At 59.1% G+C, this 16314-nt stretch overlaps 1 protein-coding gene across 2 annotated transcripts in view; it reads right to left on the bottom strand.

Annotated features, from left to right (window-relative positions):
* Positions 1-2405: 2405 nt before the first annotated feature.
* MYH9 (myosin heavy chain 9) overlaps positions 2406-16314 on the bottom strand; it is an 89020-nt gene continuing 75111 nt past the window's right edge. Inside the window, exons 25-41 of one of the 2 annotated variants that reach the window (XM_045834833.1) lie at positions 15900-16071; positions 14857-15069; positions 14313-14457; positions 12791-12997; positions 12456-12560; positions 12016-12168; positions 10674-10922; positions 9377-9589; positions 9043-9255; positions 8587-8748; positions 7366-7494; positions 6407-6510; positions 6225-6348; positions 5781-5989; positions 5102-5210; positions 4833-5005; positions 2406-3958 (exon numbers count right to left, since the gene is read on the bottom strand). In XM_045834833.1, coding sequence (XP_045690789.1) covers positions 3841-3958; positions 4833-5005; positions 5102-5210; positions 5781-5989; positions 6225-6348; positions 6407-6510; positions 7366-7494; positions 8587-8748; positions 9043-9255; positions 9377-9589; positions 10674-10922; positions 12016-12168; positions 12456-12560; positions 12791-12997; positions 14313-14457; positions 14857-15069; positions 15900-16071 — 2798 coding nt within the window. In that variant the 3' untranslated portion in view covers positions 2406-3840. Of the gene's footprint in view, positions 3959-4832; positions 5006-5101; positions 5211-5780; positions 5990-6224; positions 6349-6406; positions 6511-7365; positions 7495-8586; positions 8749-9042; positions 9256-9376; positions 9590-10673; positions 10923-12015; positions 12169-12455; positions 12561-12790; positions 12998-14312; positions 14458-14856; positions 15070-15899; positions 16072-16314 lie in introns of those variants that run through there. The other variant, XM_045834832.1, reaches the window with a different exon arrangement.

The following is a 16314-nucleotide window of genomic DNA, read 5'->3' as shown; positions in this document are numbered from 1 at the left end:
AGGTCCCTCTCTAGATTGTGCCTGGTGGCAGGGACAGTGCCTTGGTCTTTGAGCCCGTCCCTGGTGGTAAGTGCTGTTTGGGTGCAGACAGAAGTCTGTGGGAGCGCTCAGAGGGGCTGCTGTTGCCTTCCCTCCTGGCTCGGTTCCTCTCACCCCAGATCCCTTCCTCTCCTGTAAAAGGGACTTGTTTCCTATAAAACAAGACTTTTACAATAGGGCCATTGTCAAGGGAGCACAGGAAGGTCTGACAAAAGGAAGCAAGCCTGTTTTCCTGTTTGTTGTTACAATGTACTGGGGTGTGGAGGACCTAAGTCCCCGCCTGTGCCCGAGCAAAGAAGGGTCCTCACCAGCTGAAGACCTGAAGCAACTGAGGCACAGCCTCGGGCATCCTGCTGGAAAGGGTTTGCATCCTCACTGCCCCTCCCCTCTCCCTGGAGCTTCTCCAAGACACAAGGCCCATAAATCTCCCAGACTTTCACTGATCAGCCATCCCTGAGCAGAGGACTTTGTCTTGCAAACACCTATAGCCTGGACACCTGGGACAGGTGAGCAGGGTGACTTGCCCTCTCTGGGGGTCTGCTACACTCCCTTGAAAACCCTCCCACCTTCTCCCTTGCTGCCCCAGTCGTTAGGCTCTGCCCGCTGGGCCACTGTGTCCTGGCTCGAATAACAGCCAGTAATGGGATCTGGGCTCCCTAGTGCTCGACTCCTGGCTCCTGAGCAGAGCAGCCACCGAGCCGCAGCGCTGGGGGCACGCCGGGCTCCGTGCAGGTACCTGCATGCCTCTCCCATTCAATTCACACCCCAGCTCCAGGAGTCATCAACCCCATTTCACAGCTCAGGTGATGGAGGACGATGATCCACGGCCTGTACATCCTGCAGATGCTGGGCTTCTCTGCCTCCCCCCAGGCAGGGGTGGTGGGGCCGGGAGTGAACCACACAGGCCCACCTGGCCCTTCCTTCAGACACTGTTCATCATGGGGCAAGTGTCCATGGGCCATTACGGCACCCTGTGCCCTGCTCTATAGGGAGGGGCAGCAGAGGGATGGACAGTGTTGTGTGAGGACACACAGCCCAGTGTGCTCTCACACTGGCCCCACAGACTGCGCCAGGATGCGGCCTCCTTTGCAGAAGAGGAAGCCGCGGTGAGGGGAGAGGCCAGGGCTCCCACCAGGCAGCTCAGGGGAGGAGCCAAGACTCAATCCAAGGGTCCCATTTGACCTTTGATACTTGTTTCCAATTACTTTTTGTCATTTTCCCCCTGTAACCTCCCTGCTTCCTGGTTCTTCTCCCTTTCTCTAGCATGACGTCAGCTTCACACCCAGACAATCCCGTGTGAGATGCGGAACTCAGCTCAACATCCATCGGAGCTGCGGTCCTGGTACCGCGGGCGTCCTCTGGTGACAGTGCAGAATGGGCTCCAGAGGGACACCCCTGGCCTCGAGGGACACAGTCTCCTGGTGGGATGACAAAGGTGGGGGCTCCAAAGCCAAGCTGAGGTGAGAACTAGGCATCTCCTGCCTCTGGGGCCATAAGCGGAGATCACCCCACTGAGGGACCAGGGACCCAGTGTCGGGGAAATGGGACTCAGCTGGACAACCCACATCACAGAGGGTCACCTGGGATGGCAGAGGCCTCAGAGTCGGGGTCTGGGCGAAAGCTGTGGTTGACAGCTAGCAACGTTCAGCCCACTGTGAACAAAATCCAACTCAGGGGAAAAGTAACCCCAAAGTCGCTTAGAAAGGCATCCGGCCTGCACCAGCAGCATCGCCTGGTGGAGGCGGGAGGGGGCACCCAGCCAGAGGCACCCAGCGTGCACCCTCGGCCACCCCGGCCCATCCCAGGCTCTCCCACAGGAGGGGGGGCACACGTGGCTCAGACACGGTGGGCATGACAAGTGCTGTGCTCCAGAACAGGGGCCCTGTCTCCCGGTCACCCTCCCTGTCGTAGGGACGGTGGGGTGGGCAGGGAGCCTCACACTGACATGTGACAAAGGGGTGGCTTCCCCATGAAGGTCAAACAGGGGCCCAGGGCTCACTGCTTGGGTCCAACCTTCGGTCAGGTGGGTCCACATCCCAACCCTAAGGAGAGACGTTCCTCCCTCCCCCGACCTCTTGCTACTGTGGGGGCATCAGTCTTCATGGGCCAGGTCTCCACCTTGTGCCAGCTCGGTGTCAAGCACAGAGTAGGTACGCAGTAAGCAATGAGCCAAGGCTTATGGAGACGCGCTCAGCGTCCCTGGCCCTGGCCCCGCCTGCCTTTCTGGCGTCCTCCCCAATCAGACCTGTGCCCAGCCGCCCCGCACCACCACAGGCTCCCATGAGGCACAGGGCAGGCGCCTGCTGCCCAAAGTGGCTGTCTTCAGGCCGCCCTCTGCGGCGCACAGACACCACGAGACACGCGGCGCGGGGCACGTGGTACTCTTTATTGTGACGCCCAGTGGGAAACACGGTAAACCAGCTTCCTGTGGTGGTGACGGCTGCAACACACGCTAAGGCACTTTTATTCTATGAAACAGGGCGGGGCTGGGAGCGCAATTCGCTCCTTTGTGACAGCAACTGGGACCCGGATCAGAGCTCTGGAGGCACGTGCAGCTTGTATTCAGCTTCATGATTCGTTGAGTTTGTTTTCCTTAAAAAGAATGCCTTCTTTGCCGTGAGTAAGTCTACATGCAGCATATACAGAACAGTTGGGAATACAGGGAAATTCAGCAACCAGTGTAGACCAGTGCAGGGCACGCTACTCTCTTCTAAACGTGGTTCCGGAGGAAGGCAGTGACAAAGACTGGGGGTTTCATCAATTATCACAAGAAGGGGGAAGAGAGAAAACCTTTTTTTTCCTCCTTTCCAAAAAACATCTGTGCAGGTGGCGAGCTCTTCCACGATCCTGAGTCAACGGTGCAGACAAACCACCGGGCCCCAGTCCTGGAGCAGGTGCAGGGTGGTGTGGGCGGGCCTCTGGCCTGTCTGGTGCGCTGGCTGACAGACTTGGGACAAGTCCCTTAACCACTATGTGTATTTGGTCCCCAAGAGTTTTGGGAGAAGACACTGCTGGCCTTTCCAGCTTGGCCCCTAGGCCCTCCCCGTCTGCTCGGCCCAAGGACCGTCTGGTGACAGGGCTGGCTGCCCTCGGCAAAGGAGGGATGGGGTCATCATTGCACTTGAGACATCTTAGGATCGGGAAGGGGATGGGGCGCTGCCCAGTGTGATTGGGGAGGAGGTGCCTCCCTGCCCACGCCTGGCATTCTGTGCCCTGCACAGAGGGGGCGCCCCTGGGCCTGCCCTCGCCAGGCCACCCAGAGCCCACGGGAGGGGGCTGCTGGGGCAGAGGGTGTGAGGTCACCGCGTGTGATTGCCAACAGCAAAGACGGGGGTGGGGGAAGAGCCGGTGGTGGAGGCGGGAAGGTGGCCACATATCTGGGGTGCTGGGCTCCCAAAACTCCTGAGGGTGAATAAAAATAGACGTGTAGAAAACTCTCTGGCCCGCCCCGGTGGCCTTCCTTCTCGCCTCACAGCCTTGTGCTTTTGGCAAGAGAAGGCCGAAGGTCCGGCAGGCCCTGAGTTCCTGAGCCCGGGGCCCAGGACCCCGACTCTTTGGTATTGGATTCTGGGGTGCAGGGGAGGGGAGCAGGAGAGGCTGCAGCAGAGAAGCCGAAGGCCCTCAACAGGGCCTGGGGGGCCGGGGAAGGGAGCACAGGCCTGAGGTCCCCAGGCCTGGTGGGCGGGGCTGAGAGTTTGGTCACAGCAGTCCCAAGAGGGTGGGGGGCTGGGAAGGGGCGGCGGAGTCATCCCTTGGTCGTAGGTCGGTCTATCTGTCCATCTTCGGCACCAGGAGGAGAGGTTATTCGGCAGCTTTGGCTTCAGCCCCATCGGCTTTGCCATCCACCTCCTCATCTGAGCATTCACCAGCACCTTTCCGGGCCATTCGGCGGGGTACGACAAATGGCAGGTCTCCACGCCTGGGGGCAGAGGCAGAGGTCAGAGGGCTGGCCAGGGTGGCCCAAGCACAGCTCACACATTCCACAGCGACCCCTAGAGGGAAACTGGTGCCTAACATCCCATGGGACAAACCACACAGGGCCTCTGGGCCACTGCCTCCAGGCAGGACAGGGCAGCTACCAGAGCAGGCTGCTAAAGCTTTCCCTTCACGCCACGACACTAGCAAACACCTCCAGGAAATCAGCTCATATGAAAAGGGGGGAAGGCAGAAGAATAGATGGAGTCGCCTCCCGCAAAATGCCACTCTTAGTGCAACTAAGTATAAGACGGGAAACCGAGAGCTGCAGACACAGTGTGCACACACCGGCGCATTCTTCCATCACCTGGGGAACATGAATATTAACCACTGACGAGAACATCTGCTCATGCTGACTCAGCTTTGACAGAGGACTGTCATGAAAAGGAGGCAGAAATGAGGGTGGGGCTTGCTGGAAGACCCCTGCCTCAGCCATTTCCCGCCTCCTGGACGTCAACACGCCCTGGAGAAACGAGGAGGCCCCTCTCTCTCCCCAGGCCCAGTGAGGTGACAGCAGTCTCTGCCAGTGAGCGCTCTCCCCGCACCAGGGATGGGCCGGTGCTGCCTGTGCACATCAGGGTGGGAGCAGCCCCACTAGCAGACTTCCCAGGAGGATGGGCTGAAAGACCCAGGGTTTACGGTTTATGCCACAGGCTGGGCCACAGTCCGGGAGGCAAGAAGATCCCCCAGGGCCAGTGGCCCCTGAACCCACTTGATGCCCAGTTGAGAAAGGGAACCGCCTTCACAGGGGCTTTGCAGTCTGCACAATGAACAAGCGATTGGAGGGAGAAAGACGTGCGGGGTGGAGGCAGGCTCACCTGAGCTTGTTCTTCAGGGAGCTGACCTCACGGTTCATGGCGTCGGCGGTCTCGGTGGCGTCCTCCAGCTCGCGCTGCAGCTTCCTGCGGGAGGCATTGGCCCTCTGGGCCTCCTCCTCAGCCTCCTCCAGCTGCCGCTTTAACTGCTTCAGGCGGGTGGATGCCTTGTCAGCCTGTGGAGAGCAGTGGCCCAGGTTAGGGACTCCTGGAGAGTGGGGCCCGCCCAGCCCCGCCAGCCCAGGGCCCCACTGCTCTGCCCACAAGCACACCTGGTCCTTGAACTGCTCTGCATTCCTGCGCTCGTCATCCACCTGCAGCAACACGTCCTTCAGCTTCTTCTCAGCCCGACGCACCTGCTTGCACGCCGCCTGGCGCTCCCTGCCAGGTACAGAGTGGCTCAGAGGGGCACTGTCCTTCAGAGGGTCTGCCCACAAACCACAAGCTGGACCACCCATCCTGGGGCCTCACTGGGATTTGCCCTCTGGGGAGGCCTTGATGCCAAGGCCTCCCCTCCTGACTGAACACCCACTATCAGCTTGCTTCTCCCAGAAGAAGGGTAATCGGCCCCATTTCTCAGATGGGGAAGCTGGGGCTCTGGGAAGGGAAGTGACACCTCACAGCATATGTGCAGTTAGGAAAAAGGGACAGTGAGACTGGGCTCCTGTGTGGCCTCTGTTACCTACAAACAAGTCTCTGTCTTGCTCAGCACAGCTTTCCCTCAGGGGGCTGGGAGCCCCCTACCTCTCAGAGAGGGTCCCCAAAACCCACTGCTTGGCCATGAGCAGCTACTCCAACTCCAAAGGACCCAGCAAATCAGAGGACGGCCCCGTCAGGAGGGGGAACAGCCCCTGGGACTCGGGGACAGAGAGCTGCTTCCTGACTGGACTCAGGGATAGGACTGCAGATGGGCTTGGACACTGCTCCAGGCCACAGGACAGGGATACCTACTTGGTCTCGTTGTCCAGCTGCTCTTCCAGTTGTGCGATCTTGGCCTCCAGGGCAGTGATGGAGGCCTTGTACTTGGACTTGACAGTGCCCTCCATCTCCTGCAGCTTGACCTTGAGCTCCTTGTTCTGGCGCTCCAGCTGCTGCCTGGCGTTCTCGTTCTTCTGAGCGTGGCTGCGCTCCAGGTTCAGGTCAGTGTTGATCTGGTCAATCTGTGGGAAGAAGGGCCAATGACCTTGAGGAAAGCTGAAGATCCTGCTGGAGACAGATGGGACAGCTAGGTCCTGCAGAGCTCGTGATAATAGTGGGACCCCAAAACCTAACAGCAGCTACGACCTCCTCCCCTAAGCAATCCAGAAGCTGCTGACTTTGCCCAGGTGGTGTTCAAAATCTGTGGCCCTGAGCCGGGTGCAGAGGGAGAGCCCGGGAGACCCCCGCCCCGCCCACCTGCAGGTTGGCCTTCTTCAGCCTGTCGTTCACCAGCTCCGTGTTGCCCTGCTCCTCCTCCAGCTCCTCCTCCAGCTGGGCGATGCGGGCCTCCAGGCGCCTCTTCTCCTCCAATGCCAGGGCCCTGGGGGACACCAGAGGAGTGAGCAGAGGCCCATCCCAGAGGACCTTTCCCCCACAACACCCGCCTCTGCTCACCCTTTCCCCTGCTGTTGGCAATCTCATCAGCCAGCTCATCCCGCTCCTGCTGGGCCTGACGCTTGGCACGCTCGGCAGCTGCCAGTTCCTGCCATGAGAACCCAGAGTGTGACCTGCTGGGCAGCCCACACCCTGAAAGGCCACCTCTTCCATGCCAGGCCCTCTGCACTGCCATCCTCCCCAAGCCCTGGCCCTCTCCTCCATGCCTTCCTGGGCCTGCCTCCTCCATGAATGAAGTCCTTTCAAAGGAGCCCCCCTGGCTCACAGGGCTGACTCCTCCCTCTGAGGTCAGAGCTGGGGCCCCACATGTTTACAAAGCCCACTCATCTGAATGCTAGGAACCAGGCCTGGTGCCAGGGATGTAGAGATAAGTCAGAAACCATCCTGGCCCAATGGGGCATGCTGGACCCTCTCCACCCCGGGCAGACCAGGCACTGGGAGTGACCAGAAAGAGATGTGTGCTAGGACCTGGGACTGAGGACCCTGACACCCAAGGGAAGGAAAGGGGCCTCACCCCCAGGGCAAGCCCCCATGGACAAAGACACAAATGTCACCAAAGGAGAGCACAGCCAATATGGCAAGGGCAGAAAAGGGCAGGACTGGATGTGGGGACCAGCGAGAAGCAGAATGCTTCCATATGTGCCTCCTGTGTGACAGGCAAGGGGGCACTCAGGGCACAGGAGTCTGGGAGGGACCCCTCCTCTCCAGGCCCCATTTCACAGCAGGAGGTGGTGATCACACAGTCTCCTTCCCCTCCAGGGAGGCCTGCTACTTAGTGGAGCCCTGCAGGGACTTCTGTCACACAGAGCCACCCCCACTCCTCCCTGAAACTCCAGTACTGTGTTTCCATCCCCACCCAACACTGGCCCAGGGGAGGCCCCAAGCCGACCCTCCCACCACAGGGCAGCAACCCCAGGTCTCCCACACTTTGGCCCCAGACCACCTCCTGCAGCTGAATCATCTCGGCCTCCATGCTCTTCAGCTTCTTCTCGTTCTCCTTGGCCTGCGCCAGGATCTCCTCGCGGGACGCACGTGTGTCGTCCAGCTCACGCATGTAGTCCTTCATCTGGGCCTGGGGGTGGGGAGAAGATGCTTGACACCCCCATCCCAGTGGCCACCATCCAGCCCCTGCCCCACCATCTGCCCTTCCACCCCGTCCAGGCACAACATGGAGCAGGACCTTCTGGCTGCTTTTCACCCTGACACGACCATTAAAAAGGGTGAACTAGTAGCTAAGGCAAAACATCCCTTTGCCCCCCACCATTTGTGCACTTCGTGGCCATTAGCATCCACCAGCTCACTCTGGGCGTGGGGGTCTCGGCGCACGTATTGGCCCCAGTTGCGTGGCTTCCACTCCCTGCAGCCCCTGGGCACGGGGACCCCGAGCTGCTGCTCCTTCCCCAGTGTTGGCCTGCTCCCCTGCCAGGTCCTCCCGACCACAGGGAGGGCGAGAGTCCTTCCTTTTTCTGTCTCATGCTGTTGCTTTCATTCCAAAGATTTTGTGAAGCAGCTTTTTTTCTTCTTGGGCAGAAAATCCCAAATTGACACTCCCCATGTCAAAGGTTACGACTCTTGGTAGCATCACCCAGGAGCCAGGAAGAGAATGCCAGCAGCCTGCAGGCATCTGTGCCCTGTGCCCTCACCAGCCACGGACGTTTAAATGTGTTCTGGTTGCTGCCAGGGGGCTGGGTGTGACAGGGCATCTCAGAACTCTTTTAAATTTGTTGTTTCTTAACTGGGGGTCCAGTAAAAATGTCGTGGTGTGTCCCTGCTCCGGCTGCTCCTCTGAACCTTCAGCCCCAACCTTCCATCATCACCCATCAGGCTGCAGGGCGTCACCCGGGGCCACAGCAGGTTTCTTCTCAACAGATGCCACTAACTGACCCCCTCCCCTGACCCCACTGCAGGACCAGGTGTACACACTCTGCTCTCGCACACTCAAGGCGCAGGCCGTCCTGCAGGTTTGCTCTCAGGCTGTTTTCTCTTCAGCCTCTGGGCCTGAGTCTCCATCTGTGAGACAGGCTAAGGGCACCAAGGCCTTCCCTGGGCTGGGGGACAGCAGCACTTCCCAGCATTCACTGGACACCCACTAGTGTCCCAGCCCCACACTGAGCCCCGGGCCACCGAGTCTGGCCAGCTCTGGTTTGGTCCAGCCTGACCTCACCTGCAGCTTCCGTAGCTGTTTGATGGCTTCGTCGCGGTTCTTGTTGGCAGTGTCGATCTGGGCCTCCAGGTCCTTCAGGTCCATCTCCAGCTTCTTCCGAGCGGCCATGGCCATAGAGCGCTGCTTCCTCTCATCCTCCAGCTCTGCCTCCATCTCCCGCACCTGGGGAGACACCAGAGCTCCAGAGGCCGGACCCACACACACCCCCATCTGCAGCTCTGAGTCCAGGTGGCTTCGGCCAGTTCTGGGATCCATGCAGCCTCCAGTGGCCAATTGGAGGACTGAGCAGAAAACCCTGATACAGCCACTGACTCGGCTACCCTTCCTGAGGACAGAGAAATGGTCCAAGAGCCCTGGACAATCAGGTGGTAGGACAGAAAAGAAGCCTGCCCAAAACATGGGGGGCAGGCTGGGGGGCATGTCCCTGTCCAGGGGAAGCGGGAGGGACATACACACCTGTCTGACCAGCTGCTTCTTCTTCTCCTCACTCTGCTCATCCCGGCCCTGCAGGTCCCGCTCGAACTGGGCTCTCATGGCCTGCAGGTTCACTTCCAGCCGAAGCTTGGCATCCTCGGTGGCCTGAAGCTCATCCTCCAGCTCCTCGAGCTGGGTCTTCATCTCTTCGACTTGCTGCTCCAGGGCCCGCTTCGACTTCTCCAGCTCATGGACCTGCCACCCGAAGGAAACAGAGTCATGAGCAGAGGGACAAGAGGCCCCCGAGATCCCTGCTTCAGTGTCCGCTCACTGGGTCATCCTCTGCACTACCCCCTTGGCCCCTCCTGGGACTCACACTCTTGCCCACGTCGTCCTTGGAGCTCATGAGGTCCTCCATCTCCGTGCGGAACTGCTTGTTGAGCCGCTCCAGCTCTGCCTTCTGCTCCATGGCCTCCTCCAGGGCCCGGGCCAGTGACAGCGCCTTGGTCTCCTTCTCACGGGCTTCTGCCTCAGCCCGGTCCCGCTCCTCCGCATACTTGGCTGAGATGGTCTTCTCCTCGGCCAGGAGCTGGAAGAGACAGGGGGGCCATGAGTCTTGGGCAACAAACTCGTACAAGGAGCTCCAAGCCTGCTGACCTCACACAGGCCGACCATCCTGACCCAGCTACTTGAGGAATGAAGGGCCGGGTGCCGGGTCTGAGCAGTGGGGACCAGGAAGAGCAAGCACCAGGCGGCTGTCAGAGGAACCCCACTGTCCCCAGGGTGACATGCACTGCTCATTATGTCCCTGTAACCGGACAAGGGTAGAGATCACCCCTGCCACCTTAGTGAAGGTCTGTCCTTGTTATCACTTAATAAGGGTTCTTTATGTCACAGAGCACCCCTCCCACGAGAACCCACAGGAAACATTGCACGTACCCAATGCGGAAAGGCTTTGGAATTTCTCCTGAATGAATGGACGGCGTTTACCTTAACGCCTGTGGCTGTGGCTGCTTAGAAGCCTGAAGCCCAAGTGTGGCCGCCTCCAAGTACGTGAGTTTAAATCCCTTGGTCCACGTTGTGCGTGGGCTGTCCTTTGATCTAGTATTCCAACCTTCCCATGCCCCTCGCACAGACTATTTCTTAAAAGGACCAGGAACTAAATGCTTTAGACTTTAGGGGTCAAGTCTGCGTAGTAACGACGTGACTCTGCCCTGACCACACGACAATGACCAGAGACGACAGGAGAGGAGGCAGCAGGGCCGACCCTGAGACACCTCCATCCAAACTGATGGGCACCAGGTGGCGAGAGCCTGGACCCCAAGTCTCGCCGCGTCGGCGTGACTGTAAGCTGCCTCTGATCCTTTAGAGTGAGGAGGAGGTGTGGACACATGAACCAAAATTCAAAGTACTTAAAATTGGATCATTATAAAAGAATGTGAAAATTGTAAGAAGCAGAAAGCTGAACACTTTGTCCTAAACCTGAGGTGTGCAGATGGCCCATTCTGAGCATGTCCCTGCCAGGCCCCTCAACAAGCCGGACACCCAGTGGGACCTCCCAGCACCTGCAGGTAGTGATGGAATCCCAGGGCCCACTCCCAGTCAGTGGCCTTGACCTGAGGCCATGGTGCTAGAGGAAGATAGGAAATGAGGAGCTTTTGGGTGGCACACACCTGGTCAAACTTCTTCTGCTTCTTCTCCAGGTTGGAGACGCTCTGCCGCTGGTGGTCCAGGTCCACGAGCAGGTCATCCAGCTCCTGCTGCAGCCGTGTCTTGGTCTTCTCCAGCTTGTCGTAGGCGGCCACCTTCTCCTCATAGCGCTGGCTCAGCCCCTCCAGGTCCTTCTGGAGCTTCCTCTTGGCTTCCTCCACAGTCTCGAGACACCCCACGCCATCTTCCATCTTCTTCTTCATGTCGCTCACCTGGCCAGGAGCAAGGAAGGAAGAGACACCCAGGATGGCACCTGCTCAGGGAACAACCTGTGCCTGAGGCAGCTGGGAGCTGGGCTGCTCCTCAGGAACACAGACCAGGGAGCCAGCCCAGGTGTGGGGCTTCCCCCTTCCACCAGGCTAGAGAGATGCACTTTGTGCTGCGGGAGTCTATGCACTCCATGGAGCTGAGGGCAGGTCAGCTCTGGAGGGCCTCTCCGCTGAGACCCTTTCCGGGCTGCTGGTTTAGAAGGACCAACGCCCAGGCAAGAGCATCCTCCACGCACTGCGCTCCCACAGCAGGGCTGGTGCCCTCTGGGGAATATGTCTGCTGGGGGCACCAGGACCCCGGGCACCTGCCCTGAGGCCTCTCCTCTTTGCTCGTGGACAGAAAACTGCCACCCACAGCACATCCTGGCTGCTCCTACCCAGACCATGGAGCGGACCGTGGCCGTCCTGTGCATAGGGCACATCTGGCCTGGCGCACAACCTCCCAGGACGGGATCTAGAATGGGGGCTCTTGGTCCACTTTAGGCTCTGGACCCTGTGGCAGCACAGAGCAGACTGGGACTCCTCCTCCTCACCCCGATTTGACAGAAAATATGCAGGATGATGAGGAAGTCAATGCGGACAAAGGCGGCTGTCAGAAGTTACGCTGAATTGGTGAGTGACCCACATGCCTCTCCATGAGCACCACGGAGAGCAGCCCCCTGAAGTGCGGGGAGCACAGTGACACCCCTGAAGCCCTGCTGTGTCTGCACATGGTGACTGTCGGTTCCTAGTGACTAGAACAGGCACTGGGACTGCCGTGACTTGTGGTCTACACTCATCAGGAAGCAAATGCTAAGTGTCATCTGGAGACTGGTAAAATGAAGGCTGTTTAGTCTGGTCTCCCAAGTTCATGGATCCTGGAATTCCACCCGGGGGACCCAGGGCTAGGAGCCCTGGGCTGGAGAGGACGGGAACTCCCTGGAGAGGAATGATGCCCCGCTCAGGCCAACCAGGGCGGACCCATCCTGCAGAATCCAACCAGTGTCCCTGAGCCTCCCGGTAGCCTGGGAGTCTTGCAGGTGATCTAGCACCAAACCTGGGCGTGCAGGGTGGCAATCTGCTTCTCCAGGTTGTGCTTGGCCTCCTCCTCCTCCTCCAGCTGCTCCTTCAGGGAATTCTTCTCATCTTCCACCTGCTTCAGCTTGGTGCTCAGGCCCAGCTTCTGCCGGTTCTCTTCTTGCAGCAGCTCCTACTCCGAGGGCGAGAGGGGTGCAAGGCTCAGGAGGTGCAGTGCCAGAGCTTCAAGGAACCCACTCCCATGGCGTGAGGGAGTAGCTGGTTCCTCTGACCCAGGGAACAGCTTATAAAGACCTGGTGGGGAGCCGGGAGCACCCAGACACCCCGTGGATGGAGGGGAGCATGTGTAATCTGAGTAGCACTGGGACAGGACACCCAGAGACCTGGCAGGAGATGCCATGTGGGAACTGCGTCCTCGCAGGAAATGGTCCAGCTGTAGAATCCTGCTGTCACCCTTACCTGTGTGTCCTGCAGCTGCGACTCCAGAGTGGAGAAGTCCTTGGTGAGCTTGCTGGACTTGCTGTCAGATTGGCTCAGCAGACCCGTCACGTTGTCCAGCTCAACCTGCACAGGGACGGAGGAGACAGAGGCCCAGGAGCTCAACCGTGACCACTCTGGCCCCACCTGGGTGCCTGTAGGGTAACCTGGTCCTGAGTCCCAGGCTGAACCCAGAAGTCTTGCTGAGGAGCCCATGTGAAGCATGACAAAGAGAAGGAGTCCCAGAGAACTGGGCCGAGACCGAGGAGTCCCTGAAGGGTCCACCACCCAGGCCCGGGTCCCAGCAGAGGCCTCACCTGCAGCTTGGTGACCTTGTCAGCCAGCTCCGTGCGCACTCGCTCTCCCTCGTTGAACTTCACCTGCAGCTCCTGCAGCTGGGCCTCCACTTTCTTCCGCTTGTGCTCTGAGTCCCCTTTGCCCTGCAGCAGGACCTTCACCTCATTGGCCAGCTCCCCTCGCTCATTCTCCAAGGTCTGCTTGGCCTTCTCCAGGTTGGCTTTCACCTGGCGGGGGAGGAAGGAAAGGAGTGAACAGGGGCATCTGGGCCCTGCCATGAAGCTGCTCTTGCCAGTGTCCCAGGAAGGACCGCAGCGTTCGGATTCAGACACGGCTGGCTCTGCGGCTAAAGGAATGTTGGATGAGTTTGGGAGGTGGCCTGCTAGCAAGTGTCCTGGTCTCAGAAGTCCCACATCTGGCCTGTCCTCACTCAACTGGAAGATGACACCCAGCATGTGTCCCCCTCTCTGAAGGCCTCCGCTTTCCCATCTTTAAAACAAGGCCCACCCAGCCCCCTCATGGGTAGAGGGAACATTCCAGTATAAGGTGTTGTAACTGCAGATATTATGATTTTGGTTAGGACCCTATAAAACAAGGGAAATTATAATTTTCATAGTTAGACACCCAGTGAAGCCCTTTGAAATTTGATACTCAGAGTAATAATGTAATATTATTCCCAAAAATAAAGTGGAGTTTATAGAACCAACACGACAATCCCATTGTAGTCTGCACCAAGTGGGCCACGGGGTCACAGGCAAGTTCAAAGGTAAGCCGCAAATGCAAAGAACGCTGGGTAAAAACAGCTAAAGAACAAAGACAGGTTTCAACCTCCACAGAACCCGGTGGAAATTGAAGGGAGACAGATGAAAAGGGACTGTTTGTGAAACATTTTATAGGCTGCCACATGGAACAGCCTTGGGCCTCTTGAGCTGCCACTGAGAGTGTCTGCGAGCTGGGAGCCGAACGAGGCAGGACGTGTCCTGGGAAGGAACCGCCGGGCCATCGGCTGCCAGGCAGAGAATCCTGCTGGGCCTGACATCTGCAGGGTTCCCCCGAGAAGACTCCAGCTGACCACCTCTGGTGGTGTTCTGGAAAGGACCCAGGTTTCAGAAAAGGGACCCTAAGGCCCTGGGAAACTCAGTTTCAGGGGAACCCCAGTTCCTGGAGGCGCTCTGGTCTGGCCAGTTGTCTGATGAAACAGTAAGGATGACGGGGATGGACAACTTACTGAGCCCACGCTACCCAAGTGCTTCACACGTCATCAGCGCCAGCTCAGCGCACATGCGTGCGGGAGACAGACCTACCGGTAGCCTCCTTTACGGACGGGGAAGCTGACGTGCAGGGGTGCCATCTGTCCAAGTACTCAGCCACTAAGGGCTGGAGCTGGCCTCCGACCCAGGCAGTATGGCTCTGGAGCTGCTCTGTCCTACAGGCCTGGCCTGGAGCAGCAGCTCGTCTCCAGGAGGGCTCCCCTTGCAAGGAACAAGACTGCCCCCCTGCCGCCCAAGTGCCAGAGCAGGTCCCCGGGGGAAGGCCACACACCCGTTTCGTCTGCTCCAGCTGCTCGGCCAGCTCCTCCACGGCCTGGGAGTGCTTCTGCCTCATCTCCTGGATCTGGGCCTCGTGCGTCTTGGCCTCTTCCTCGAGGGTCTTCTTTAGGATATTCACTTCCTGCTCACGTTTGGACCTGGGGAGAAATGCCCTCAGAATGGAGGCCAGGGACCCTGGAGCGATGCTGCCCCTGGGGCTCTTCCCCCACTGCAGGGAGGCCGGCGAGGTGCACCGGCCCCCTCAGGCTGCTTCTCTGCCAGGGCCCCCTCCTCAGCGGCCCACCCTCAGAGACACTGTAGAGGCTTCTGTGCCCTCGCAACCTTCCAGCCCACCCTGTTTCCCCCAGACTTCAAGCCGGGCTCCTGACTAGGCCTTCTCAGCAGAGAGAAGGTGCTGCGGAGCCGCGGCTCCCCCGCTCTCCGGTCGGAACGCGGCCATAAGGCTGCTGTGCGGGTCAGAGGCCTAGGATCCACCACCCGAGGCCAGGGCCTCCTCTTCCCCGTCCGGGCCGCGGCCAGCCGGCCCCCTGGCACACCTGAGCTCCTGCTGGGCAGCCGTGGAGTCCAGGGTGTCCTCCAGCTCGGTCTTCAGAGCCTCCAGCTCTTCCCCGAGGTCCCGCTTCTGCTTCTCAGCCTTGTTCCGAGAGGCTCGCTCGGACTCCAGGTCTTCCTGCAGTTCAGAGATCTGAGACTCCAGCTCGCGGATCTTCTTCAGGGCCATGTTCTTCTGGGTGGCTTCTTCCTCCACTCTGCCAAAGAAACAAACCTCAGGACGCGGCCATTTCTACCTTTAAGGGGCGGGGTCGAGTGTGCGGGAAAGGAGTTAGGAAGAGGCAGCCGAAGCCACTCCTGGCAGGCGGAGTCACGTCCCTTGGGGACGGCGCTCGGCAGAAGGAGCATCGGAGGCCTACCACGCGGAAGAGCCACGGGCAGCACCACCGTGAGGACTGCAAAGCCTCCTACAGAAACCATTTCATTTTCCAAATCAGAAGTCAGTAATTAAAACATAATAAGAAGTTCTATGTGAAATAAGTGAAGGAAAAGGAAATAAAATGTTACAGTTCATCAAGACTGCAACAGAATAAAAACACAAATATGCCACAGATTTGGGGTGGTGGTGTTGCATCGATGCAGGTGCACCAACTGCAACAAATGCACCCCCCACCCCGCCGGTGCCGGGCGGACGGCTGGAGGAGGCTGTGTGGGGGGCAGAGGAGACCCACCAACATCCTCCACACTGCTGCCTCACAGCCTTGCTGTGAACCTAAAACCGCTCTCAGAAACAGCCTATTGAAGAGGGGAAAAAATGCCTGTAGCCGGTAAATAATAAGAAGATAAAGAAGTGAAAGGACTGTGGGCAGCTACATGCCTGCTTGAGGATCACAAACAAACAGACGAGTGGCGGGAAACGTGCCTTTCGTAAACAGAGAAGGTTTCGCTGCGCAATGGCCTCCACGACCACAACAGCAGGGCGCATGCTCCCCGCCCGCTGACAGGCGGCGCCAAGAACCACAGCAGGGCGCCGGCAGGAAGCGCTGGCTCAGGCCACCTGGCCACCAGCTGATGCTCCGGCTCTCACCTGGCCAGGGCGGCCTGAAGCTCCTCCTCTTTCTTGGCCAGCTGCATCTTGAGCTCGGCGATCTGGGCCTGGAGCTCGGCGATCTGGTCGTTGAGGTCTGTGGAGTCTCCCTCCAGCTTCCGGCGGGTCTTCTCCAGCTCCTGGCGCTGCTTCTCCTCTCTTCGGAGGCGCTCTGAGAGGGAAGGACGGGGAGAAGCCGATAGAGCCGCCAGCGGCCATAGGCTGGGCCGTCTTTGTTTTTAACTCTTACATAAACCCTGCATCCTTATCAGAAGATCTACGTAAGGTTTGGAGAGTCAAAATGCAGACTCTCGCACCAACTCCTGGGTGAAGGGAAAGAGCATCACCAGCAGCTGCCAGGTCCCGTGTCTCCCCTACTCCACCCGCTGCCCAGGACACAGCAGGCTGCCCACAT

This window comes from Phyllostomus hastatus, unplaced genomic scaffold (genome assembly GCF_019186645.2).
Source record: "Phyllostomus hastatus isolate PE091 unplaced genomic scaffold, TTU_PhHast_1.1 phas_contig_198, whole genome shotgun sequence".
Taxonomy (NCBI): Eukaryota; Metazoa; Chordata; class Mammalia; order Chiroptera; family Phyllostomidae; genus Phyllostomus; species Phyllostomus hastatus.
This window is presented reverse-complemented; position numbering and strand designations above follow the sequence as displayed.